This window comes from Rhipicephalus sanguineus, chromosome 11 (genome assembly GCF_013339695.2).
Source record: "Rhipicephalus sanguineus isolate Rsan-2018 chromosome 11, BIME_Rsan_1.4, whole genome shotgun sequence".
Lineage (NCBI taxonomy): Eukaryota > Metazoa > Arthropoda > Arachnida > Ixodida > Ixodidae > Rhipicephalus > Rhipicephalus sanguineus.
Window position 1 is genome coordinate 125,971,198 of NC_051186.1, and position 25,542 is coordinate 125,996,739.

Sequence of the window (25,542 nt, forward strand, 5' to 3'; positions counted from 1 at the left end):
CAATTCGTGGGGGCACGGTGTAGGATCGCGCGAGCGCGCGCCAGGCGTCTGCCTTTGTTGTGTTATGGGCGGACGTTTCGCGGGAGTGGGGTTATCATGTAGGTTTCTCTGACAGCTCCAGAGAGGGTTACTGTGTGTTCAAGGTAGGGGTGTGGGAACATGCCGGCATCGTTTAGTAGTCGATGGGCTGCCTTGGAAGAGGAGAGGCGGACCACTTGGGCCGTGGTCTGGGCCTCGATAACTTCGTCTGTGTCGTTGTGCATGCCTAGTTGGTCGAGATGGGAGGTACTCGTGCATGAGTGTGTTGAGCTTCGTCTTTTCCACTTTTGTCCAGTTGTGGGCAGAGCCGAAGTAATTGATGTGGCTCATTAGGATCGCATGGCATATGCGCATGATGTTGGCCTCGCCAACGCCTTGCCTGCGACCCGAGACTCGCTGCATGAGTCGGAGCATGTTTTCCTCTTTAGCTGTGATGTGTGTTATCGTACGTGCATGGCACCCGGGTAGCCTCGACTAGGAGGCCGAGAATGCGTATGGAGTCAACGCGGGGTATCCGTTCCCCATCTTTGGCTTGTAGTGCTATTGGAAGCTAGAATATATTTATTTCAAGTCCTGACGAAGAGCAAACGACGAAACACTTGGAACCTAGTTTGAAAAGGTAACTTATATATTGCAGCGCTCACCACTGCGCGGTAACCTCGGACGCGGCTTGGGCTCTTAGGCGTCAGTGAAATCTCATTCTGCTTCGGTTTTGCCTCAGAACAGTACTTAAATGTAGAAATAGTTACCGGCTGACAGCGATATTTCTTCGTACTACTAAAACTGCGATTTAGAGTGGAATGCTGTTTTCTCCGAAGATTCAGTCCCTTAGTCGTTGCGAGGGTTTTGTGGTATGGCTACCATTATAGCCTTTGCGGAATGCGCTGGGACGGAAAAGAGAAATGCAGGAATGGGGGCAGATCACATGTTCATCAAGCCTGCAGAAGCAAAAAGTAATATATTCGTAGTGGTCAGTAGCCGGCATTAGTTTAGTAGCATGACATTCATTATGTCATCTATGACATACTTAGTGTTATCAAAGCGGAAATCAAGATTAGGCATGTAATAAGAGGAAACGAGGAATGTTTCTAGTCAGTAATAGTAATTGTTGGGGTTTTGCGTCCCAAAATCACAGTATGATTAGGAGGGACGCTGCAGTGGAAGGCTTTGGAAATTTGACCATGTGGTGTGCTTTACAGCGCACGGACATCGCACAGTACATGGCCTCCTGAATTTCGCGCCATCGAAATGCGACCGCCGCAGCCGGGATCGAACCCACGACATTCGGGTCAGCAGCCGAGCACCAGAAACGCTACACGAAAGTGGAAGTTGTTTCTTTTCAGGTACAAGTTGTCAATCGCACATGCTTCTTGTTGAACGAGTCCGCGGTGCCCATTGTGTGTCTGTATGTTAGCGCCGCGATAAAAAAAGTAGACTAGAAAACTAGTTTGACCGATTTCGAATGGTAAGACTCTTATTCCCTCGTTTCATGTCTACTCGCAAGGCGCAGGCTCCTTTTTCGTGTAGTTATTGGCAGTTCCTGCGTAGCTGTCACGTCGTGCGTAAAAAATGTCACGTCGAGCGCGAAAGAAATTGCGACAACTTTATTACTGCGTTATCACTCTTCGTGAGGTTTTTAGGTAGGAAATAAACTTTGGTAGAAGGAATACAATATCATTATAGAGGTCATTTATCGGTTACCAGAAATACGCACTATATGTTGCGGCTGGCCCAATGACCTATGAGAACACTTAAAAATGGTTTAAGTAAAATATATGTGGCGTTTCTTTTTCTATAAGAGCCACATGCACCTTAACTGAAACTGAGAAAAACGCGTTTTTTTTTGCTGCTGCCAATATGGTGGGGGCTGCAAACATTTCTTGCCACTGTGTTCCTGTCCCTAAATACCTCAAATCTATATTGCGGCTAAAATCTATATAGCCCACTATCGTCGGTATTCAGGAGTAAATGTAGCGACAGAGAAGAGACCGACACCCGTGTTGCCCTGGTTCAACACTTCTTTCTTTATTGCGTGCTCTCGAGCAGCCCCGCCTTACGCCTGCTTCTTGGCGCGTCTTGTGCGCGGCATGGCGTTTCCCGCCAACGTTTCGCCGCGGTAAACTCAACATCCTCCCGGGGCCGCGCTGTGCTCGCTTGCCTCCAAAGGGTACAACCGTTGAGCGGCGCGACGTACTTGCCGACCGTTTGGAAATGCAATCTTGAAGTACCTCTCGATTCCGTCCCTGTCTGGAAACGCCTCGACCACTCTGCCGAGCTTCCATTGCAGCGCTGGCACGTTGTCGTCCTAAACAATCACCAGGTCACCAACGCGCAGCTGGGATGAAGACGACGGCGGGCAGTGATGAGCGGAGCGCAGGAGAAACAGATATTCCTTCTTCCACCGTTTCCACAATCGGTGCAGAAGCTCGTCTCTGTATTTCACCCGCCTTCGCAAGTCAGGCGCGGTAGACCTAGGCAAACAGCCGTTGGTCTTTGCTGGTAGCCCCACGACACGCTTGCCAATTAAGAAGTGCGATGGCGTCCGCGCCTCTGCATCCTCCGTGTCCTCACAGAGTTGCGTCAGGGGGCGACAGTTTACTATCGCTTCTACCTCAGCCAACACAGTGAGCAATTCTTCGTAACTGAGGCTGCTTCGTCCAAGGCAGCGCTTCAGCGCATCCCTAATTGTCCTGATGACGCGCTTCCAGAAACCTCCCCACCACGGAGCTCGTTCGGCGATGAACTTCCACTTGATCCGGTGGGCACTCGCGTGGTCTTGGACGCTCTCGCTGAGCAGCGATCGCAGTTATTCGGAACAGCTGAGGATTGTCCTGGCGTTGTCCGAGTAAACTGTAGATGGAATGCCACGCCTGGATGTAAACCGACGAAAGGCAAGGATGAATGCTCGTGCTGTCATGTCCGAGGTTAATTCTAGGCGCACCGCCCGCGTCACCGCACAGGAGAAGACAGCAGTATAAAGCTTCGCAGACTGTCGAGTAGACCGAGAATAAAGAGGGCCGCAAAAGTCGACTCCCACGACGTCGAACGGTGACGTCTCCATTATGCGGTCTTTCGGTAGTGGTGCCACTGGGACTGACGCTGGATGCAAACGTAGGCGGCGACATGCCAAGCACGACTGAAGCACTTTCTTAACGGTTCGTCTTCCCTTTAAAATCCAAAATCTTGATCGGAGGTCCAGAAGCGTAACGAGAACTCCGGCATGTAGAAGACGAACATGTGAAGCGGATATCAAGAGCCGTGTAACCACGTGGTCACTTGGTAATAGGATGGGTTTTTTAAGTTCCTCTGGCCCCTGAAGTTCCTGTAAGCGGCTTCCAACTCTGAGCAACCCATCCTGGTCAATATCCGGCCGCAGTGCTACGACACTTGAACGTGCTGGCAACGGCTGGCCCGCGTAACATGCAGCGACCTCTGCTGGGAAAGCGGTTTTCTGAACAAACTTAATCCAGTATCTCTCCGCATGATCTAATTCCAGTGACGTCAGCGGCCCAGACAAGGATGCCTGCCTTCGGGAGGCGTTGCAGAAAAACCTCAAACTCCAGGCGGTCACTCTGAGAAGCCTGGAGAGTGAGCTGTACTTCTCGAGCTCCAGTAGCGGTGTGTGTGGATGTATAGCTTGCGGTGAGACTGCAGTTGGGCACACGGACGCAAGTTCGCTGTTCAGGTCATAAACCGTCAGCGCAGAGGAAGGACTCAAAGGCCAGCTGCCCTCGGGTTTGGTCAACCAAGGAGGTCCCGTCCACCACTTCGTCTCTCGTGTTAAAACCGCTGCCGATACTCCGCGGGTCAGAAGGCCTGCTGGGTTGTCCGCGCTCACGCAGTGCCGCCAATTGTAGCGTCGAGTCAAAGTTTGAATCTCTTGCACACGGTTCCTTACGAATGTCTCCAAACGGTGAGCATCGCCAGAGATCCAATGTAGCGCTATCGTTGAATCCGTCCAGAAGGAGGCGACACATGACGAAAACTCGGGTATTTTCTGAATGTGCATTTTTTCTGCATGTGCAGCTATCTCGGCCTGCTGCCTATCAACATTCCCACGTGGAAAGCAAGCCCGAATACCCTGGTCAACGGCTTCCTGTAAACTCTTCAGGTGTCGTCGGCTTTTTCGGCTTGCCGCAAGGCCGCCAGGTGTCGTCAACTTCGTGTCGCATCGCTCATAACAAGCAGGACCATCACCGAGACTTCACTGGTGGCAGCGACGAAGCATCCGGCATAGCGCCTGGCGCATCTTTTCTGCATGTGCAGGTTAGTCTTGTAAAACTTTGCGCACCATTTTTACTTGTTCGCTGTCGTTGCTGCCACCTTTTTTTTCTCCTGTACTATTGTTTACGCAGTTGTTTGGTTACCGTTTTCTGCAACATGCCGTCAAACGCAGAGCTTGCCAAGCGGTTAGATGCAATTGAAGCTAAATTAGAAAATGAAAGCAGCAAACTCACTGACGACATTCTCGGCAAATTTTTGCTTCAGCTTCAGTCCTCTGGTCTTGATGCTGAGAGCTGAAGAAACAAGTGGAAAACTTGGAAACAAGTATGAGTGTCTTAAATGACATCATTGAAAAACTGCGCGATGAAAAGCTGAAGCTTACAGCTGATAACAAAAAGCTCATGTCAGAGAACAAAGCGCTGTCGGGAAGGGTCGCCGAGCTGGAACAATACTCTAGAATGAACAATGTTGATGTCAGGGGTGTTCCCTGCACCCAGGGAGAGGACTGCATCGCAGTTATGCAAACGATTGGCACTAAAATTGGGTGCCCGGTAACGGTGGCTGATTTCGATGTCGCTCACCGGGTCCCCACTAAAGTTCAAGACAAGAAAAATATCGTAGCTAGATTCTGTTCGCGAACAAAAAAGGATGAATTCGTCAGTAAAGCACACAAAGCTAAGCTTCACCTAAGTGACATTGGTGTGAAAGCTTCTGTTGACAGCGCGGTTTACGTGAATGAGCACTTGACGCCGCGAAACAAGGCGCTCTTCTCGAAGGCACTGGCTTTGAAAAAACAGCACAAATGGCAGTTTCTGTGGATCAGCAACTGCCAAATCAAGGCCAGGAAAGCTGAGAAAACCAGGGTGTACCGCATAGCCGAGGAATCGGACCTAACGGTCATTAACTAATGCACTTTCAATTTGTGCCTGCCTTATTCCCATCCTTCCATCATGGCTTCATATTACAGAACGAGTGAGCTAAACGACTTTTTTCAAAATAGCAATCGCTCTCTTATCCATTTCAACGCGCGAAGCCTCTGTAAACATTACGATGACTTTCATAACCTACTTTCTACCCTTTCTTTTACTTTTTCAATCATTGCTGTCTCAGAAACCTGGCTTAGCGACGCTGATAAGAACTTGTACTGTTTCCCTTCATACAAATCTGAATATGCCCACCGTCAGTCAAGTAATCATGGGGGAGCTGCTATCTACATCTTGTCTGGTATCCCGTATATACGTAGACACGACCTGACGCTAAATATTCAGAATTGTGAATCAGTTTGGTTGGAATTTGATCATAACTTTCTGAACATAAATAACAGAAATTTCATTTTAGGTTGCATTTATCGGTCACCTTCTTCCTCTGGATCTGAGTTTTGTGTTTCCTTCGAAAAAATGATGACAAAGTTATCTACAGAGAATAAAAATGTTATAATTATGGGCGATATAAACTTAAACTTATTGGATTCATCCGTGAACTCTGTCAGTTATTCATCCTGTTTTCACAGTTTTGGTTACGAATGCCTTATTAACGTCCCCACTCGTTCTGTATCCGGTGGTTCCAGCACTCTGATCGATCATGTATTGTCGAACCTTTTGTGTCCACCTGATGTAGGAGTACTTGAAACAGACATTACCGACCACTTCCCCGTCTTTCTGCGCACTACATCTGCCCGCTATTCATATTCCAACTGTTACACCAAACTGGTTTTTGATAAAAAAACATTCTTAGAAACCGTTTCCAATACTGACTGGTCTCCCGTTCTTGATACTAATGATCCGCAGGTTGCTTATTCGCGATTTTTAACAAAACTGTCCTCACTTTATCAATCCTGCTCCCAGGTGCGCAAATGCAAAAAGAAAGTGGCCTCTCCTCAAAACCCTTGGGTCACTGATAATCTCCTTAAAGCGATGCGTACACGCGAAAACCTTTTTAAAAAAACAAAAAGACAGCCATTCAATATAAACCTATGTGCGCGGTATAAGAAATTTTCCAACTCACTTTCTGCTCGACTTAAAGAAGCTAAAACCAAGTATTAGGAGGAGAAGATACTTAAATGTGGCGCTGATATAAAGAAAAAATGGGAGATAGTGAATTCATTTTTGAATAGGAAACAAGCAGCCGATACCATATCAGAAATATCCCACGATGGTAATACTTATCTTACACCACTTACAATTTTAGATGCCTTTGGTGATTATTTCTTTCCTGATATTCATGCGCATGCGGAGCAAAACTTATACGCCTCAAAACGCCTTCCACAATCATTCTATATGTTCCCAACTACTCCGGATGAGGTGGCATCAGTAATTGACAATTTAAAAATAACCAGCGCTGGGCTCGATAACATTCATCCTGGCCATGTTAAATTAATTTGTAAACCAGTATCATTTGTCTTGTGTCACATTATCAACCTCATGTTTAAAAAAGGAATCTTCCCTCGTGAACTCAAACGTGGTAGAATAACTCCAGTTTTTAAGAAAGGAGATCGCTCATTAGTGTCAAATTATAGACCGATCTGTGTTTTGCCCTTTTTTAGCAAGGTCACCGAAAAATTAATTGAAAAGCGATTGATAAAATATTTGAACAAATTTAATATACTTTCACCTGACCAATTTGGATTTAGATCTGGTTACTCTACTGACCTAGCACTTGTATCTCTTACTGACCAATTAAGGAAAGCTATTGATGAGGGTAAATTTGCAGGTTCCATATTCGTAGACTTTTCCAGGGCATTTGACACCATTGACCATGACATTCTTAATAGTAAACTAGACTCAATTGGTATAACTGGTCCTCCTTTACTACTACTACGCGACTACTTACGTGACAGGTATCAGGTTGTTGGTGTATGTAATGCTTATTCTAAACCTAAAATAACTAATTTAGGTGTACCACAGGGGTCAATTTTGGGCCCCTTACTATTTTTACTGTATATTAATGACTTGCCTAATTGCCTTACTTAAGTGCATATTATATGCTGATGACACCACAATCATTAATTCTGACGAAGATCTATCACTAGTAGTAACCCGGCTTAACAGTGACCTTCATAACTTGCTAGGATGGTGTAAAATTAATAGACTTACCCTTAATCCCTCTAAAACTCAATTTCTTGTGTTTTCATCACAAAATAAATCACCAGAGTGCATTCCGCCCATTTTCATTGACAACCACCCATTATCAGCTAGTGAAGAATGCGTATACCTAGGCGTAAATATCGACCGTAACTTGAAATTTCAAAACCACGTAACACGTTTAACAAAAAAGTTATCACATGGAATGCGCATCCTCATTAGGGCACGTTCATTTTTTTCACGACCGGTACTACTCTCACTTTATTTCGCGTTTGTACACTCCCACATTATTTACTGCATAGCCTCCTGGGGTAACACGTACAATACTCACCTAAAACCGCTACAAATCATTCAGAACCGGGCAATTAGATTAATCACGTCAAGTCCACCCACATACAATGCTAAACAGTTACTTCAAGAAAATAACATTCTCGATGTTGCCGCCCTTGTAAAATACAATCTCGCCACTTTTCTTTTCAAACTAATTAATGAAGAAATCTCATTGTCATTAATTCCTTCATCATCTTTACTTAATACTAACCCAACTCGTTTCGCGCAGCATAACAACTTCATTCTGCCCAAAGTGCGAACTAATTATGGCAAACAAACAGTTCACTTTGCAGCCATATCATTGTGGAATACATTACCATTTCTAATAAAAATCCAAAAAACCCATAAATTTCGCCATGAATTGAAAAAGTTCTTGTTATGTGACATTCACTGTTCTGTATAACTGGTTTTTCGACTTGTCATCTCACCTCAAACTGTTGTTTTATTTTTTCTCTTTTCATGTTATTTGCACTTATATTTTTTTTATTATCGATGACACATAGTTTATGACAGCATCGTCTTTTTCTTGTATCTGTATCTCATTATTATTGAATTTTGTAATATTTCTGTTCTTTGCTACTGTCGTTGCCAATCAAATATTTATGTTAATATTGCATAGGAGGTCCCATTTCAGTTTACACTAAGGGACCTCCTTCTGTATTACCTTATCTTGTACATTATGTTATGAATGAATAAAATTTGATTTGATTTGATTTGATTTGATTTGATTTGAATGTAATGCCATAATCTCGCCAGACAGGCAAGAAGCTCTAAGCATGGTAGAGACATCGGCTTCAGTGGTGCAAGGCGAGACTTGCTAATGAGGAGTCGGGCGGTAACACGGCCATCGTCTAGTGGTTGGCGTACGAACACTGCGACTCCATACGCATGAGGGCTGGCGTCAGCGAACAAATGTATTGTAGCGCGTCCCTGATCTATATTGTAGCGACAGGGAAGAGACCGACACCCGTGTTGCCCTGGTTGTACACTTCTTTTTTTTTTCCTTTATTTCGTGCTCACTTGCAGCCCCCGCCTTACGCCCGCTTCTTCGCGCGTCTTGTGCGCGGCATGCCGTTTCCCGCCAACGTTTTCCCGCGGTAGATTCAACATCCTCCCGGGGGCCGCGCTGTGGTCGTTTGCTTGCGAGAGGTACAGCCGACTCGGAGTGCGCCGGGCTTGCCGGTGGTTTGGGTGGGCGTGTTCGAAATACCTATTGATGCCGTCCCTGCCTGGAAACGCCTCTATCACTCTGACGAATTCCCACTGCAGCGCTGACACACAGCAGCGCTGACACGCTGTCGTGATTTACATTGACGAAGACACAAACGCGCAGTCGCGACGAAGGCGATGGCTCGCAGCGATCGGAGAGCTCGAGGCGCAAGCCTCCTTTCTTTGTTTCAACAGTCGGAAAAGCTCCTTGTGTTTCACAAGCCTTCGCGAGTGCTGCATGGTGGAACCATGCCAACAGTCGCAAGTTCTTGCTGGTATCCCCTCGACGTGCTTGCTGGTTGGGAGTTGCGATCGTGTCAACGCCCGTGCTTCTTCGGGTTCCAGGCAGAGTTGCGTTACAGGGTGGTCATCTACTGTCACGCCTCCCTGATCTTGAGATGTCAGTGAGAGGCAACGTGGAATGTGAAGGCCAGAAAGCTGAGGATGTTCCGATGCCGTCTTCTTCCACAAATCCTCGACGTCCGGTGGTAGAGGCTCCTCCTAATCGATACCTTTATCGAGCATGTCGTCCAAGGACGGTTCACCGTATTCGTGGGATGAGGCATCGAACACGGCGCGGACCTTTGTAGGCACGGCCTCACGTCGGACTACCGCATGATGAGGCATGTAGTAGACGGTCTGTCCAAGGTGTGCAGACGGCACTACTCGCTCTGCATGGCCTTCATCAAAGCACTCGTTGGTGGTGGCATGGTACTCCTTCAGAACTTCTGGGTCATGTTCGAACCGCTGAAGATGACGCTTGAGTCTGGTTTCAGCCACACTTCGGTTACTACAAGACGTGAGACCTTGCGTCTTGATCATGAGCTGTATTACGTAGCGTCCTGCGTTCTTGTGTACTGCGCTATGAAAGTGGACGAGCGCTGGGTGCTTGCAGACATCGTCTTCTTGTCCGTCAGTTATACCGATGGCATCCAAGCGCCACATCTCTGATGGGTCTCCAGGTCGGACTTCAGTGCGCCAATCGTCGGAACAAGCCAGAAACAAAGCGGTTGCACTGATGTTTCGCCGTGATGAAGGAAATAGGCGTTAGCGCACATTCCTTGAATGCCCCAGCCAAATATGCTCTCAACTGCACACAGATTGTCGGTGAAGCGCTCGACGCGTCCGGTCACTACCCTCCAGTAGTGGTCTGAACCGATCAAAGCGCTTATCGTATAGTCTTGAGGTTGGTGCCCTTGAACTTCGTCAGCCAAGGTCAGATTGCGGTCACGCATCATATTGATGACGTTTGGCTCTAAAGCTGGGCCCTTTACGGTGCAGACCTCTGGCACCTCCAGATCTTCAACATTGACGACGATCGGCTCAATACGTCCAGAGAGCGTGACGTTCACCCTTCGGCACTGGTAATGTCGTGGGTGTTTTGACCCGCCGAATGTGTGGACATCCATCTCTTCATATCCAGTGGAAGGCAGGGAAGCTGCTGCGACAAGTCTTTTCGGATGAACGTTCGTTGGCTGCCAGTGTCAAGCAGCGGTCGCACTGGCACACAGCCACGAGTTCCGGATGCCCACACTGTGGCTGTTTGTAGCAACACCGACGACGAACGCGTGCTGCTAGCAGGAGCCGTTGTTACGTGCTTTTCTCGCTCTGTGGCCGCCTCTCGGTTTTCAGCTCCAGTCGGTTGTGGACTGTCGGACCCTCGTCGGCCCCAGATGTCGCACAGAGCAGAAATATGGCGTCCTGAGCATCGGTCGCACTTAAGCCAGGCTGCGGTTCGGCAACTGCGAGCAATGTGCCCTTGTTTCCCGCACCTGAAACAGCAGCTATTGCTGGAAAGACGCTGGTGCTTTTCTTCTGCGGATAGCGCGGCCCGGCAATCACGCGTCAAGTGGCCTGAGATGCCGCAGAGGGGACATATTGTCTGTGCAGGCCTTGAAGTGGCACCTGGCGATGATGACCGTGCTGTCAGGGCTAGAGCGGACGGTAGATGTGGAGGTGGTGAGGTGTCCGCAGCCTTGCGGTTCGTCGAAGGTCTCCCTGAAGTGGCCATCTCGCGTGACACTCGACTCTCCTCTCTACTTTCGACTTCCACTTGAAGGAACTTCAAGATTGCCTTGACTTGCTCGTCTCTCAATTGGACTGCAGGGTCCGCGGCGTCTGTGCCGGTCTTTGTGCGCTTTCGGTACTGGATGACCAGGTCCTCTGGCAATGAGCGCATCATCACCCGGTGCAAAACAACCGCGTACTCTGAAGACGACATGCCAAGACTTTCCAAACAGCCGGTCCTGAGCTGTGTTTGCTCGTACAGGTCACGCAGCCTTGCTACTTGCGGCGATGTCTCGATTGGTTCGATGGCAAGGAGGCTGTCGATGTGGTCGTCGATGAGAAGATCCTTTCGCCCGAACCTTTCGGTGAGCACCTTGGCGGCGATGTTGTAGTTCGCTTCAGTAAGGCTTATTCCTTCAATCGCCCGCTTCGCAGCGCCGGCCAAGTACGTCTTCAAGTACTTGAACTTCTCGATACCGGTGAGATCGGGGTGCGTGTGAATGGTCGCCTCGTAGTGCTCCAGAACCCCTGCCAGTCACGGTTCTCGCCGCTGAAGACGGGCAGTTGAAGTTTCGGCAAGGCGACTCGCAAACCCGGTGCTCGTGTTCTAGTGGGATCGGCGAGGTCTTGACCAATGGCTTCCGAATGGGCAGCTCTCATGGAGCTGCTGGCTCCGTCGGTTGTAACCGCATGCCTCGGATGGTTGGTTTCGGTGACGGTAGTACCAACCGCTGCACGCGCGTTCATCGCGGACCGAAGCCTGCTGATGGATTTCACGATCTTCTCATGGTAATCCAGAGCACCCAGAATTTCCTCGTCGAACTCCTCACCGTCAAGGGCGTCGGCGATCTGCTTGTCCAGTTCGGCAAGAGCTGTGTCTTTGTCGCGAAGCCCGTCGATGAGTTCCTGCAAGTCGGCGGAAGACGGTACTGTGCCTTGCAGGAGGATCTCGGTGGCCTCGGACAGGAGTCGGGTAGTGGCACCGCGAAGGGCACCTCGATGCCTACGTAGCTTGTCCATCCTCGGTACGGTACGTAGGATGTCGGTTTTCTCCCGGGTTTCGGCACCAATAATGTGGCGACAGAGAAGAGACCGACATCCGTGTTGCCCTGGTTGGGCACTTCTTCCTTTTCCTTTATTTCGCGCTCACGAGCAGCCCCGCCTTACGGCCGCTTCTTCGCGCGTCTTGTGCGCGGCATGGCGTTTCCCGCCAACGTTTTTCCGCGGTAGTTTCAACAGTAAACTTTGTATTTGGCTCCTATAGTTTGGAACATTTCATTTCGGCTTGAATTAGCTCGTAAAAGAAGTCTAAAACAATTGAAATGCACGGTATAGCAATACTTTGCGATAAAATGAACATCATCCTTCTTGTGCCTCCGTCGGTGCCGTCCTCCGCCGCAAGCGCGTAATGGCGATGACTAGACTTGAAGAGCGAGTGATCGTTCCTGGCAAAAGGCGCACTATTCTGGATTGTCGGCAGCGTGTTCTTGTTTTTGTCATCTGTTGAATGCCTAGAAAAGGGCTCCAGCTCTTCTTCTTCTGAGCTGGTTTTACGCCGTGCGCTTTTGGAGCACTTCTTCCTTTCATATATATCGTCATTTCATATATCTTTTATTTCCAATATACAGTCTTGGAGAGAAACAAAGACATTACACTGCAGCGATAAACTCAAAAAAGAAACACCAAGAGGCAAAAAGAAGTAGGAAAGTCTGCCTCTTACTCTTTATATTCGAGTTCAGCCCTACAACACCGTGTCCATCAGTAAGTGCCAACTCGCCCTAGGAAAACTAATTGTAGAACATAAACACGATAGCAAAGCAATAAGGACACAAATGAAACAGATTAGATGACACCATGTTGGTTGTTTTGGTCACGATTGTTGACGCAGCGCTGGTTTAGTGAATGTGGCTCAGTTTGATAAAAACAGATCCAGAATATGGCTCATTTTTTATTAGAAACTGCCTTTTTGAATTCGTGCTACAATAAGGAATTATCCTATTTTGATTCCAACTGCTTCAGAAGTTAAAGATACTTAGGCGCACTTTACGCTCCCGCGAGTATTAGCACAGTTTCGGTTTCTGCATTTGGCTCTTTTTGAACAGAAACGCCACATATTTATTTCTAGTACCGGCGAAGGGCGAAACATGAAACACCTGGAACCTAGTTTGACAAGGTTAATGATATATTGCAGCGCTCACCGCATGACAGGTAGTTTTGACGCTGTTAGGACGCGGCATTCTAATCTGAGAATATCCCTCCGCTTCCTTTTCTCAATCTCTAATACTCATTCAGTGGAGCTAAAACAAAAATGAGGATTATTTTTAAAACAATTATTGCTGGTCCTTTTTGCATTCCAGTGAACTTGCCAGTACCTGAAGGATGAAAAGGTTCACACACCAAAGCATAAGACCGCCGATTTTACCACTGATGTTCATGGTAAACGACGCTACGAGGCGAAGCGTACGGCGAAGTGCAAAGCGAAGCTGAAAAAATATTCAATAGGAACGTTCCCTGGGCTACTTCTCTAGTGCACGGAAGTACAAGCAATAGAGTGCAGTGAAAAAAATTGGCCGCGTATCTGCGTGCTTCGCTGCAAATGTCATGGAAAGACCATAGAGGAGGCGCTGCGTGAGATATGAACGCCATCTGGCAATATGTCGGCAAACATGAGCTTGTGCAGAGGGCACGGAGGAAGGAAAGTTCTTTCCTTCATCCGTGGCAGAGGGCATTCGCCGGCGTGCATAGCGTCGCATTTTCAGCGCAGCCGCATTTTGAGTGCAGCTTAAGAAACTAGAGTCTTTATAATTACGTATCTATGTATTTTCTAGTAAAGGGACACACCACCTAATACTTACGTAGTGATGCTGCGCCTCAGATATGCGTGATGTTTGCATTTTGATCGACAATGTGCCCAAGTATGAACCTAGCCACCAGTTCAAGGTGGCTGGGTGTTCGGCAAGTGGTTCAACTTTGGCCTGGTGGCTGAATCGGGTGACAAAGTTTTGTCCGGTCTGAAGTGGCAATCGTGTCTTGTTTATTTAGATGACGTCGTCGTTTTTTCAACGACTTTCGAGCAGCACCTTCAACGTCTTCGGGCAGTGCTTGATGCACTCCGAACAGCTGGCCTGTCACTCAAGCCCGAAAAATGTCACTTCGGCTACGAGGAGCTCAAATTTCTCGGCCACGTAGTAAGCAGCGACGGAATTCGCCCAGATCCCGACAAAACGCGAGCTGTTGCTGCCTTCCCAACCCCAGCGAACAAACAAGGCGTTCGCCGTTTTCTGGGACTTTGTGCGTACTACCATCGCTTTGTCCCGAACTTTTCGAAGATAGCAGAACCCTTGCACCACCTCACAAGAGACAACGTCGCTTTTGTTTGGGACACAAAACAACGCCAGGCTTTTAGTGAGCTGCAGCGACGCCTTCAGACGCCACCAATATTAGGGCACTTTGACGAAAATGCAAACACTGAAGTGCACACAGACGCAAGCAATATTGGCCTCGGCGCCGTCCTTGTGCAGTGGCAAGAAGGTATCGAGCGAGTGATCGCCTACGCTAGCCGTACGTTATCATCGGCTGAATCTAACTATTCGACCACAGAAAAAGAATGTCTAGCTGTCGTGTGGGCCATAGCCAAGTTCCGACCGTATTTCTATGGGCGACCTTTCAAAGTAGTCACCGATCACCATTCCTTGTGATGGCTTGCAGCCTTCAAAGACCCCTCAGGCCGCCTCACCCAATGGAGTCTCCGCCTTCAAGAATTTGACGTTACGGTGGTTTATAAGTCGGGACGCAGGCACACCGACGCTGACTGCCTCTCACGTGCCCCAGTCGAGTCGACTCCTCCTGACCAAACTGACGACGAGAGTTTCCTCATGGCCGTCACAGCGTCTGACTTGGCTCAGAAACAGCGTGATGACCTAGAGCTTCGTCCACTCATCGACTATCTTCAGGGCCAGCTTAAGCAGCCACCACGAACATTCAGGCGCACGATTTCATCATTTTTCCTTCGCGACAACATCCTGTACAAGCGGAACTTCGATCCCAGCGCTCGAACCACCCTTCTGGTAGTACCATCTGCGATGCGAGAAGAGATCCTAAATGCGTGTCATGACGAACCGTCTTCTGGACATTTAGGGTTCACGCGTACTCTCGCTCGTATTCGCCACAAGTACTACTGGCCTAAACTGTCCCGTACCGTCAAGCACTACGTCAAAACCTGCCGAGACTGCCAGCGGCGCAGGATTCCGCCCATGAAACCTGCTGGCTTTTTACACCCTGTAGAGCCACCTCGAGCACCATTTCAGCAAGTTGGCATGGACGTGCTAGGCTCATTTCCGAAATCTTCAGCGGGTAATCGTTGGATAATAGTTGCAACGGATTATTTAACCCGCTATTGCGAAACACGGGCACTGCCACGAGGTACTGCAAGCGAAGTCGCGGACTTCTTCATTCATGCTGTCGTCCTCCGCCATGGTGCACCGGCCGTGGTTCTAACCGACAGAGGCACGGCCTTCACCGCCCAACTGCTGGAAGAAGTGATGACACTTAGCGGCGCCGTACATCGCCGGACGACAGCTTACCATCCGCAAACGAACGGCCTAACAGAACGGCTCAATAAGACCATTACAGACATGCTTTCCATGTATGTCGACGTGGACCACAGGAACTGGGACAGTGTCATTCCTTTCGTAACTTTCGCGTATAACACCGCCGTGCAGGAAACTAAAGGATTTACCCATTTCCGCTTGCTGCACGGCCGCGAGGTTACTACGATGTTAGACGTCATGCTTTTACCTGACGCCTTTGCGACCACCACCGAAAAGCCGCCCAGTATGCGCAACGCGCCGAAGAAGCTCGTCAACTAGCTCGCTTGCGCATTCGCTCACAGCAACATTACGACGCTCACAGGTACAACCTTCGCCACAGGGAAGTCGCCTACCACCCCGGAGACAAAGTGTGGGTATGGAGTCCTGTGCGTCAACGCGGCCGGTCAGAGAAACTCCTACGCCGTTATTTCGGCCCTTATCGGGTTCTTCAACGCCTCAACGATGTCAACTACCAAGTTGTCGCAGAGACTGGTGCACGATCCTCCCGCCGTGCAGCACAACCGGACATCGTCCACGTGGCCAGGATGAAGCCGTATTACACACGCTGAAGACTTGCTCTTGCCTAGACACATTCGAAAGCATCGAGTCGATGCTTTTCGAGGGGGAGAGTAGTGACACGGACATGTAGTGGGTATCTGGCTGTTGCGCGGCTAGTTTCGCCATTACTTGTGCGTGGCAAAGAGATCGCTGGTGGGAGAGAAAGACGAAGACGTGCTGCTCGATCGGAGCTGTTCCGCTGTTCGCCGTGTTTCTACTTGTTTTCCTTTATTTACCGTGACAATATGTAATGTTTATTAGACTGTTATAAAAGCGGAGCCAACACTAGAACCACACACGTCAATCTGATATGACGCATCTATAGTAGCAGTACACATCGTAGGAGTATCATGTAGTGTTTTTTGCTTTCTTGCAAAATTAGATAGCCCGCACTATAACAACAAGTGACGTTGCACCAACATTACGCCTGCGTATGCTGGTTTTCCAAACCAGTTTATATACCTGGCGTGACTGTGGTAGAATAATTGATTGCCACGCAGAAAGCTTGGGTTCGATTCCTGCTGGGATCCTAATTTTCATTCTTTCCATTCGTTGGGTCAACGCTACCGATATCGCTTTTTGTTAACGCTGTTGTATTTAGGTTACCAATGCATGCTCTCGCCGTTCCTGGGTAGATATAAACTGTTTGTCACCTGTGGCTCATACCCGTACACCGCTCCCCGTGGTAAACGGTTATGTGCCACACGTGTCTGGAGGAAAACGTTTGACGACGTACGCCACAAGATTTTTACGTTATTATAGTCTTGACCAGACAGTCACATTCGCGAAATCCTCCTACCCTCCCACGCGAATTTTGGTGTACAAGGAGGCGATCATGAGAGCACCCAGACGTAGGCGGCTAGATAGATAGATAGATAGATAGATAGATAGATAGATAGATAGATAGATAGATAGATAGATAGATAGATAGATAGATAGATAGATAGATAGATAGATAGATAGATAGATAGATAGATAGATAGATAGATAGATAGATAGATAGATAGATAGAAACGCTCAATGTTTCCAAGGTTCGCTAAGAAATGCTTCACATTTAAAGCAAAAGTAATTGCAGCAACGACTTTATAACTACAGAGAAAAATAAAACAAAGTGCAGAGCAATTATGGTGAGAAAACCCTGTCTATAACGCCAAAGGCAAGCATACAAACCGCTCTAAAGAACAATCTGGGTTCGGATGGACCAACTTGATTTTTGGAGAAAAGGAACGTACTTGTGAGGGCGATATTAAAGTGGGCGACATATTAGAAGACCAACAACGGTGGACTAATGCTTCAGTGAGCGCTTTCCGCTACTCACCAAACATCGCAGCCTATGGCGAAGAAGAAATCCTCCTCGTAAAAGTGCTGGCTGCACGCGTGTGTACTAGCCGATGACAATTTACAGCTTCGAAGTTTCGCAGTCGGACGTTTAGGCAGCTTCCTACCCAAGGACAAGTGCGAAGCCTGACACCGGGTTTCATTTCGTGCGTCTTGCACTTAGGCGCCGAACAGTGGCGTACCATAAAAGACGCCATCAAACAAAGGTGACTACACGTTTTGGTACTCTCAAGTCTTCCTTTTTGCGAGAATTCGTGGTCGGTGTCCTTTTTAATTGTCCTCAAAGGGTAAAGTGTGCTCAAGCGCACACTGAGAGCGGGAAAGCCTCCCCTCTTAATCAGAAATAAACCGCAGGTGGTATTCAAAAGGTTCGCTTACAGGTCGCTTTTGTGCTCACAAAGCAGACGACGTATCCGCTACGACCGCATAATCTTGCCTAGTCACTCTAACGGTAGTGCCAGATTCTCCAGTGGAAATGGTCTTCATCGTCATCCGCCTGACTGACTACGGCCTGCGTAGAGACAGGCCTCTCCCGTGGTTCGCCCATCAACCTGGTCCTGTGCTTGCTGCGGCCACGTTATTCCCGCAACACGGGTGTACGCAGAGGGGGGGAGGGGTTCAAACCCCTCAACTAATCTCAATTTTTCTTGCGTGTATGTACACACACATAGAAACACACGCACAAACATACATCAACTTTGGTTGAAACACCCCATCCCCCAACAGAAAATTTCTGGCTACGCCCCTGCATTCTCATCTGCCCACCTAGGTTTCTGTCTCCCATTCGCGCGCTTGCCATCTCTTGGAAAGATATCTACTTGAGCTTGTTGGTTTACCCTAAATCGTACACTGTTGCGCGTCAAATACATAGTCAAGAGCACAGAGACACACGGAGCGCACAGTATTAACATTTTTTAGGAGACTAACGTGACCTTATTTACCTAGATAAAATATTATGCCATATCCAGGAAGTGAATGATGATTGAGGAGCTGGCGCGGAGATAATCGGGTAAACCGTGAATAATCCGTACAATTCCTATACTGTCATATAAATACGTGACACGTTGTTATAGTAGCGATTGTGGTCAGGATGTTGTCGAACCACAAGAGGTCGCATACCTTGCAGCTGTGGCAGAAAGTTTGGTTGAGGAAATTGCGCTTGAAGCGCGCGTCCGCGCCACCAATTTCAGGTAGCGACCGCTTTCGGCGCTTCGCCGCTGCATCCCGCGCCCGTACCTCTTCGAGGTTCTCTTACGGCCGCTTCTGCGCTGCTTCGGCTTTGCGGGCTTGTTGTTCGGGGTCCGGACGACGCTGACGTCTCTCTGCGGCATCGCGAGCTCTCACCGCAGGGTCTTGGCGGTGAGCCCGCTTTGCTGCTGCCTTGCGAGCCCTCCGCTCCGCCGCCTTGTCTTCTTCGTTCATGTTATTAGTATCGAAGCGCACTCCCGAGTGCAGCGAGCGCCGCATGCTACAGTTGGCTATGCTATATGTGAATTTGACTACTCTATTCTCATCATCAAGGCGCTCGAAGAACAAAAGGAAAAAGAGTTCTCTTTTGCGCGAGCGTGCGCAGGCTGCAGTTGGCTACGCTATATGTCGTTTTGTCTGCGTTAATATCATCGTCAACGTGCTCGAAGCACAAGAGGAAGAAGACTTCTCTTTCGCGCTAGCTGCGCTTGTAGCGGTTGCCTCTGGAAGTAAGTCTACGCTTACGCTGCGGGACTTTGCCCCAGCTTCAGATCATGGTGCCAGCTCCTGTTGATGATGCCCTGTTGATGACCATTTCTTCATGATTTCGAGATTTGACACCCCCTTGCAGGCATGTAGGCAAAGGAGAACCAATGGGGCCCGGGCCTCCTCCCTACCCGGCATTCTTTCAGTCAGCCATTACCGCAAATATATGCACACGTTGAAGTGGGAAAGACTTTCTTTTGAACAATTAGCCCATTCCCCCCCCCCCCCGCCCCGCCCCCCGAAAAAAAGTCCTGCCTGGCTACGGGCCTGCCCCCTCGTGCCCTTAATGCCCTTACCCTTGCACCGCTTGCACCCTGACTTGCTCTACCCGCTTCTTTTCCTTTCAGTTGCACCTATCAGTTTCATTTCCATGAGACGCTGCGTCGTCGTGAATTTAAGTCGAACCTTCTCCGTAAGCTTCCAGGTTCTACTCCGTCGGTAAGTACCACTATGATGCAGCTCTTTTATGCATTTTAACAGTAAAGTTGTTCAAGCTCTCCGTAAAACCATGCTCGTCAATGGAAAACCGCACCTAGCTATGACGTCGCCTAGCATCGCCATGATAATCAGGCCAACTGAACACCGCTCGCGACTTTGGCCGAGTTCCACCCAGCTGCCTTGACACTGCGTACGGCCGTTCTTCGCGCCGATTCGTCGTGGCCGCGCTATACAGGTAATAGTCATGTCGGAAGCGAGTGCTGCGCCTTTGCTTCGCCATGGGTAGACCAAAATAAAATCCGGAAGAATGAGCCGCGCATAAAAAACAACGTTCCGCCGAGGTGGAATGTGCTCAAAGAGGCACAACCGATCCTGCCTGTCGAGCTGTAGAGGCTGCTGCCAAGCCTCCCTGCAAGCGCAGGGCCAAGATATGCCACTCCGCAAAGAAAATTCACGCAAGGTCACCAACAGCCATGCCCGGTCGGCCCGGTCGCTGGTTGTGGAAAATATCCAGCGCACATTCTGGCAGAGTGTTTCTTCAGCGGATAATCGGTTTGTTCGAGAGTTTGGGCACGCCTATCGCGTCTGCACAAGACCTAGTGATGCTCATCAAAGCTTAACAAAGACATCGGGAAAATTCGAGAATCGCCCAAAGCCTTGCGGGACTTAGCGCAGGCGTTGGCGCTTTTTCGCTTGAGGGATTGTGGAAAACTACCAATCAGAATTTCAAAATGCCTTTCAAATGCGATCCACCCTATTCTCATTCTAGTTACTTGGTCGGTCTCACGATTTGTCTCTGTGGTCACTACCTGTCGTAAGTAGACGTATTTCTTTACCACTTCCAGTGCCTGGTTACCCATCGCAAAACCTTCTTCTCTTCCGAGACTGTTGAACATTACTTTAGATTTCTGCATTTTAGTATTCAGAGCTACCGTTCTGCTTTCCATGTCCAACTCTCAAATCATAATTTGCTATCCCTCCCCTTAGTTTATCATCAATACAAAACTATTGGAGAATTGTTGGTTACTAAGGTTCTCTCCATTAAAACTTCTCCCTAGCTGTTCCCTATCTTGAGCCGTGAAAACCTGCTGGAAGCATTCGGTGAATACCGCTCGGGAGACAGTGCCTGCCTGTATTAAACCCATCGTTCCGGCGTTTCATCCTTTTCTTTATAAAGGACAATAGTGGTGATCGAGCCTCTGTAAATTTTATCTGGAATTTTTACCTATGGCTCGTCAAAACCTTGATTCCGTTGTTCCTGCATACTGCTGAAATTTCAACCAAATGAAATGCTTCCTCATAATCTGTGAAAGCAATACGTACGGGTCGGCTATATCCCGCTGATTTCTCCATCACCTGATTGATAGTGTGAATGTGCTTGACCGTCGAGTAGCCTATACAATGCCCTACTTGATCCTTTGATTGAATTCTAAGGTGGTCCAGATGCTATTAAATATTGTCTTTCGAAATATAAGGTATGGTAGTTTTTCAAGCGTTTGACGTCACGTTTCTTATTGATGAAGATGATAGCATGCTCCCAAGGGGCGGGTGCGCCCAGAGTCAATAGACACTTCGTATACAGGGTGGCCTCTTTTTCTAGCAGCTTCTGTCCAGCATTTTGCAACACATCTGATGTTACTTGGTCCTCACCAGACGCGCAGCCTCTTTCTATTTTTTGCGAGGTGTTATTTACTTCCCCTATCCTTACTAGTACTTGGCTACAACTAATCATATTTATACACAAATTGATCCTCGACCCTCAGTCTCTAGCGTGTGCAAAGGAACTCACCATCGCGGTGGTCAGACTTGTGACGCAGCGGAGAGCTAAGAATCTTTGGGTCCGGAGAGGCCGCTATTGGTGTCTGAACTTGGCAGGGTTTAACGCTAGAACTTTATGTATTGAGGCGTGTCTATTGGTTTATACGAAACTTTAGAGGGTGGTATCTGGGATGGGTGGTATCTGGGTGGAGCCACAGTGATGTTAAGAGGACAGGTGAAACCTATACACTCCTAAACAACCGGCATGTCCGGTGCGACAGTTAACAGAAGCCTTAAGAGAAGTTAACTGCGTGGTGTAGTTCACTGCACGTAGGAACAGAGCTGGGAAGATAGAGGAGATGGTGTTATGACGCCGTCATCGATCAAATTATGTGCCGCAAGTCCGTTGTCAGCAGTTATGATCGCTGAAATGCCACAGCTTGCGTATACAAGGTTTATATTTCAAGACAGTGCGTGCTGGATTTTCCGTGTATAGGACGGTCAATGGCTCTGACGAGCGCACCAGAAGTTGTTACTGCGCATACTTGAATGCAGATTTATTTACCGCGTGGTATATTCCCGGCACCGGCATGGTTTCAGCAATGAAATTAGCATACCGATAAATAGTCTGCAAGTGGAAGGTTACCAAGACAAAAAAAAATAAGTTGCGTACTAGAGCATCAGCATCAAAAAAGTAGTTTGCAGATTATCACGCAGGATAAAGTAGCAAGCCAGGCTTACCTACAAAGCCTTCTCGAACGTCTTTGTCTGCACGGGATAATTTTGGACGAGCGAAAATGTGCTTCCATTGGAAGCACCGCGAGTACTAGTTAGCATGTGTTCCATTGGACAAGCTGTCTATTGTGCATGCGCCGTAAACAAGGAGTGTCACCGTTGGCCAGTGATACGGTCAGTGATACCATCAGCAACTAGAACCAAGACTTGTTGAGCATACATCATGTACCTCGATGTACAGTACAGAAGTCAAACTAGATAAAATGGCTCATTTTACTCTAAATGAATTGGTGGAAAGAAGTCGCACACATGCCCCAAACCAAGCTAACAAACCTGCGCGTGTGTAAGGCCATGAAAAAATACATAAAATTTACAACCACAGCGCACACAATTCATTGTCATAAAAAGGATGAGCCACTCCAAGAATAATCATGTGGCACTCACAAAAACTAAATTATTGTCTAGAATTTATTTTGTGTGCGTTTCGGTTGTCACTTAGCGCAGCACAGGGCTCGCTTATGCAGTTATGAGAGCTTGTATTGAGAACAAAGCCATACGCTATTTCGTGCGTCATTTCGTTTCGTCAAAAAAACGCAGTATCAGACCAAACGTGCTCACGTCGACATTTTTCTCTGTGATTAGTTAAGTGTGAGTCATTCTTGTAGCATAAACATAATATTTGCAGTGATTTACCGTCCGAAAACAAGGACATGATGATGAGGGACGCCGTAGGAAAGGGCTGCGGAAATTTCAACCATCTGGCGTTCTTTAACGTTCACCTAAATCTAAGTACACAGTCCGCAAGCATTATCGCCTCCATCTAAAATGCGGTGACCGTGGCCGGGAATCGATCTCATGACCTCCGGGTGAGCAGTCGAACACCATAATTATTAGACCACCGTGGCGGGTTTTTTAGCACAAGAAATTCGGAAGTTCTTACAGCTATGTGGTAATACATCGGGCACTCTGCACTATGTAAACAAGACCGCAAGATAACGGCAAAATACAATGCACACTTACTCCGTGAGGTGTACGTTTCCTTGTAGCAAAAGAAGACGCCAGTTTTCTTGGTGTCCTTTTTAGGAACACTAACTCGTAGATCTTTCAATACTCTAAATAAATATATAACGTAAATGGTGCTCAAATGCAGACATACCTTCATAATCGAATGTCAGATAGGTTTGCGCAGTCGTTAGGACTACAATCGTGAGTCCCAATAGAGCAAGCATGAGAATTGCTGGCCGCATTCTCCAATTTCGGGAATTCTGAAAAGCTGCGTGAAAAGAAATAATCAATACTGCACACATACACGCAAACCTAAATTCCTGCTTTAAAGCAGCGCGCCATTTGCAGCATGCTTAAAGCCTCCTTGTTATAAACTTTCTGTTACCTTCGTTACTGTTAGCAGCGCTGTCTCGTACCAAGCAAAAAAATTACAGCATATCTACGGAGTGAATGATGATGAGTGGGCGAAGCTGCGGAGGTTCATCGGTAAACCGTGAATCTTCCGTGAATTCTGCCCAGTACATCATCACCGACGTGAGATCGGGCGCGTTTATACTAAAGGTTCGATGAGTTATGACGACTTGCAGCTCACTTTAATTTTACGTGTACGCTGTGAATTTTCATTGTTTAGAAAACCATTGCTTTAGAAAACATCTTTAGAAAACATCTTTAGAAAGCAGCTGGCGTCTTTTCGTTTTGCTTTAGAAACAACTGGCGTTCTTTCGTTTTGCTTTTAGAAAACATCTGGCGTCTTTCGTTGGTTTATTTCATCAATCAACGGCGTTTTGAACAAAAGTTTTATTATTTGATCACGCACAGGAGAAATCTCACCAGGCACTACCTTGGAGGTAAACAATGGCTGCTAATGGGAATGAGAGACAGAAGAAGTCGGCTTTTAGCTAACACTTACACTTCTACTTCTACTAACGTTTCCTACTGGAACATGCCAATGGCTGCTAATGGGGAAAGAGAGACAGAAGAATTCTGCTTTTAGTTAACGCGCACGCTGCGAATTTTTTATTGTTCAACAACGCACAGGAAAAATATCCTACCGGCACCACCTTGGAGGTCAAGATCTGGTACTAGCGTTACGACTGATTACGCACTACTACGACTACGAGGGACGAACGGGTGCCGCCTTAAGGAGCTTCGCCCCTAAAACTCCAATAGCAGTATAGGATATCCATACGACCTATTGATGTGACGACACTAGGTGGTCCCGCCATTTTATTGCGATAAAAATTATATGGACACTCTCGGCTGGTTTTCGCCGTCGGCGTCGCCGTGTCCAGGCCCGCATATATATATATATATATATATATATATATATATATATATATATATATATATATATATATATATATATATATATATATTGTCACGTGGTTGTGACATCGACGAAGACAACAGCTGGCGTGGTCAAGATGAAACTTTTTATTTGGCCGAACTTGTGGCCGGGAAATGAAAAGTCAAACTACAGCAATACACGCTGTACACTGTTAGAGGCGAACTGGGCGTCGGCCGTCGAACAACTAACAAGTGGTCAAGCGCGTCGGCTTTTATACAGGTGCTATCGAACTTTCCAGCGATTAGCGGCGTTATCTCTCGACAAAGCTGGAACATTCGCATGCGGCGCGCAATCTTAACAAAACGATCTACTACAATCGCGAAGTTTCTCGAACACTGCTTCGCGGAGAGCGTCGAGCTTGATAACCGTCCTTGCTGGACAAACCTGAATACATCAAAATAAAACAAGAAGTGGGCGTGGCAATATATATATATATATATATATATATATATATATATATATATATATATATATATATATATATATATATATATATATATATACAAAAGCCACAATGAAAAATAATTCAGAAATACAGTCCAAAGCATGCTATCGAACGCGCGACCTCGCGCTCCGCAGCGCGAGGCATTAGACGTCTAGGCCACGAAGAGTACCATCTCTCAGCATGCTAACGGCGAGCTATTTATATACACCATTTACGTCAGCGTGCTTTCTAGCTCACCAGTGATATGGCGCGAAGTGCGCCAGGGGTGCGCTTTTAAAGTCGTCGCCTCGCACGTAGTGATGCGCTGACGCCTCCGTGCGCTTCGCCATACAGAGCATGGTCGCTTGCGCACGCGCTTTTCTCGTGGAGTTGGGGTGGGGATGGGGGTGGGGGGGTCTGTTTGTATGTATCGTGCTTCCACCGCGATGTCCGCGCTAAAGTTACAGGGCGTACGAAGGTCCCTTCGCTCGCTGCAGTGGCCGCGTTTGTGAAACGAGCGCATTGTTCAAACAGAAATAAGTAACAAACGTGCCAGTTGCTAGTGACATTCCAATTTCTTGCTATCGCATTCATTGTTTCGCCCCTGCAGAGAAACTGTGATTTCTTTTTATAGGCTTCCATTTATTTGCTGCAGACATGTCGGTAGCATTAGCAATTGTGTTCATCAGTTTTCAAAAGATTGAGGACATCGACACAAGAACGAAG

General features: G+C 47.7%; 1 protein-coding gene across 1 annotated transcript; it reads right to left on the reverse strand.

Moving 5' to 3' along the window:
* Positions 1-9,383: 9,383 nt before the first annotated feature.
* On the reverse strand, positions 9,384-9,827 carry LOC119375368 (uncharacterized). The gene has a single exon (XM_037645547.1). The coding sequence runs from the start codon at positions 9,825-9,827 to the stop codon at positions 9,384-9,386; it is 444 nt and encodes a 147-aa protein (XP_037501475.1).
* Between the last annotated feature and the right edge of the window lie 15,715 nt (positions 9,828-25,542).

Coding starts and splice junctions, on each gene's coding strand:
- LOC119375368 (XM_037645547.1), bottom strand. CDS start 9,827: ATGTGGCGCTTGGATGCCATCGGTATAACTGACGGACAAGAAGACGAT.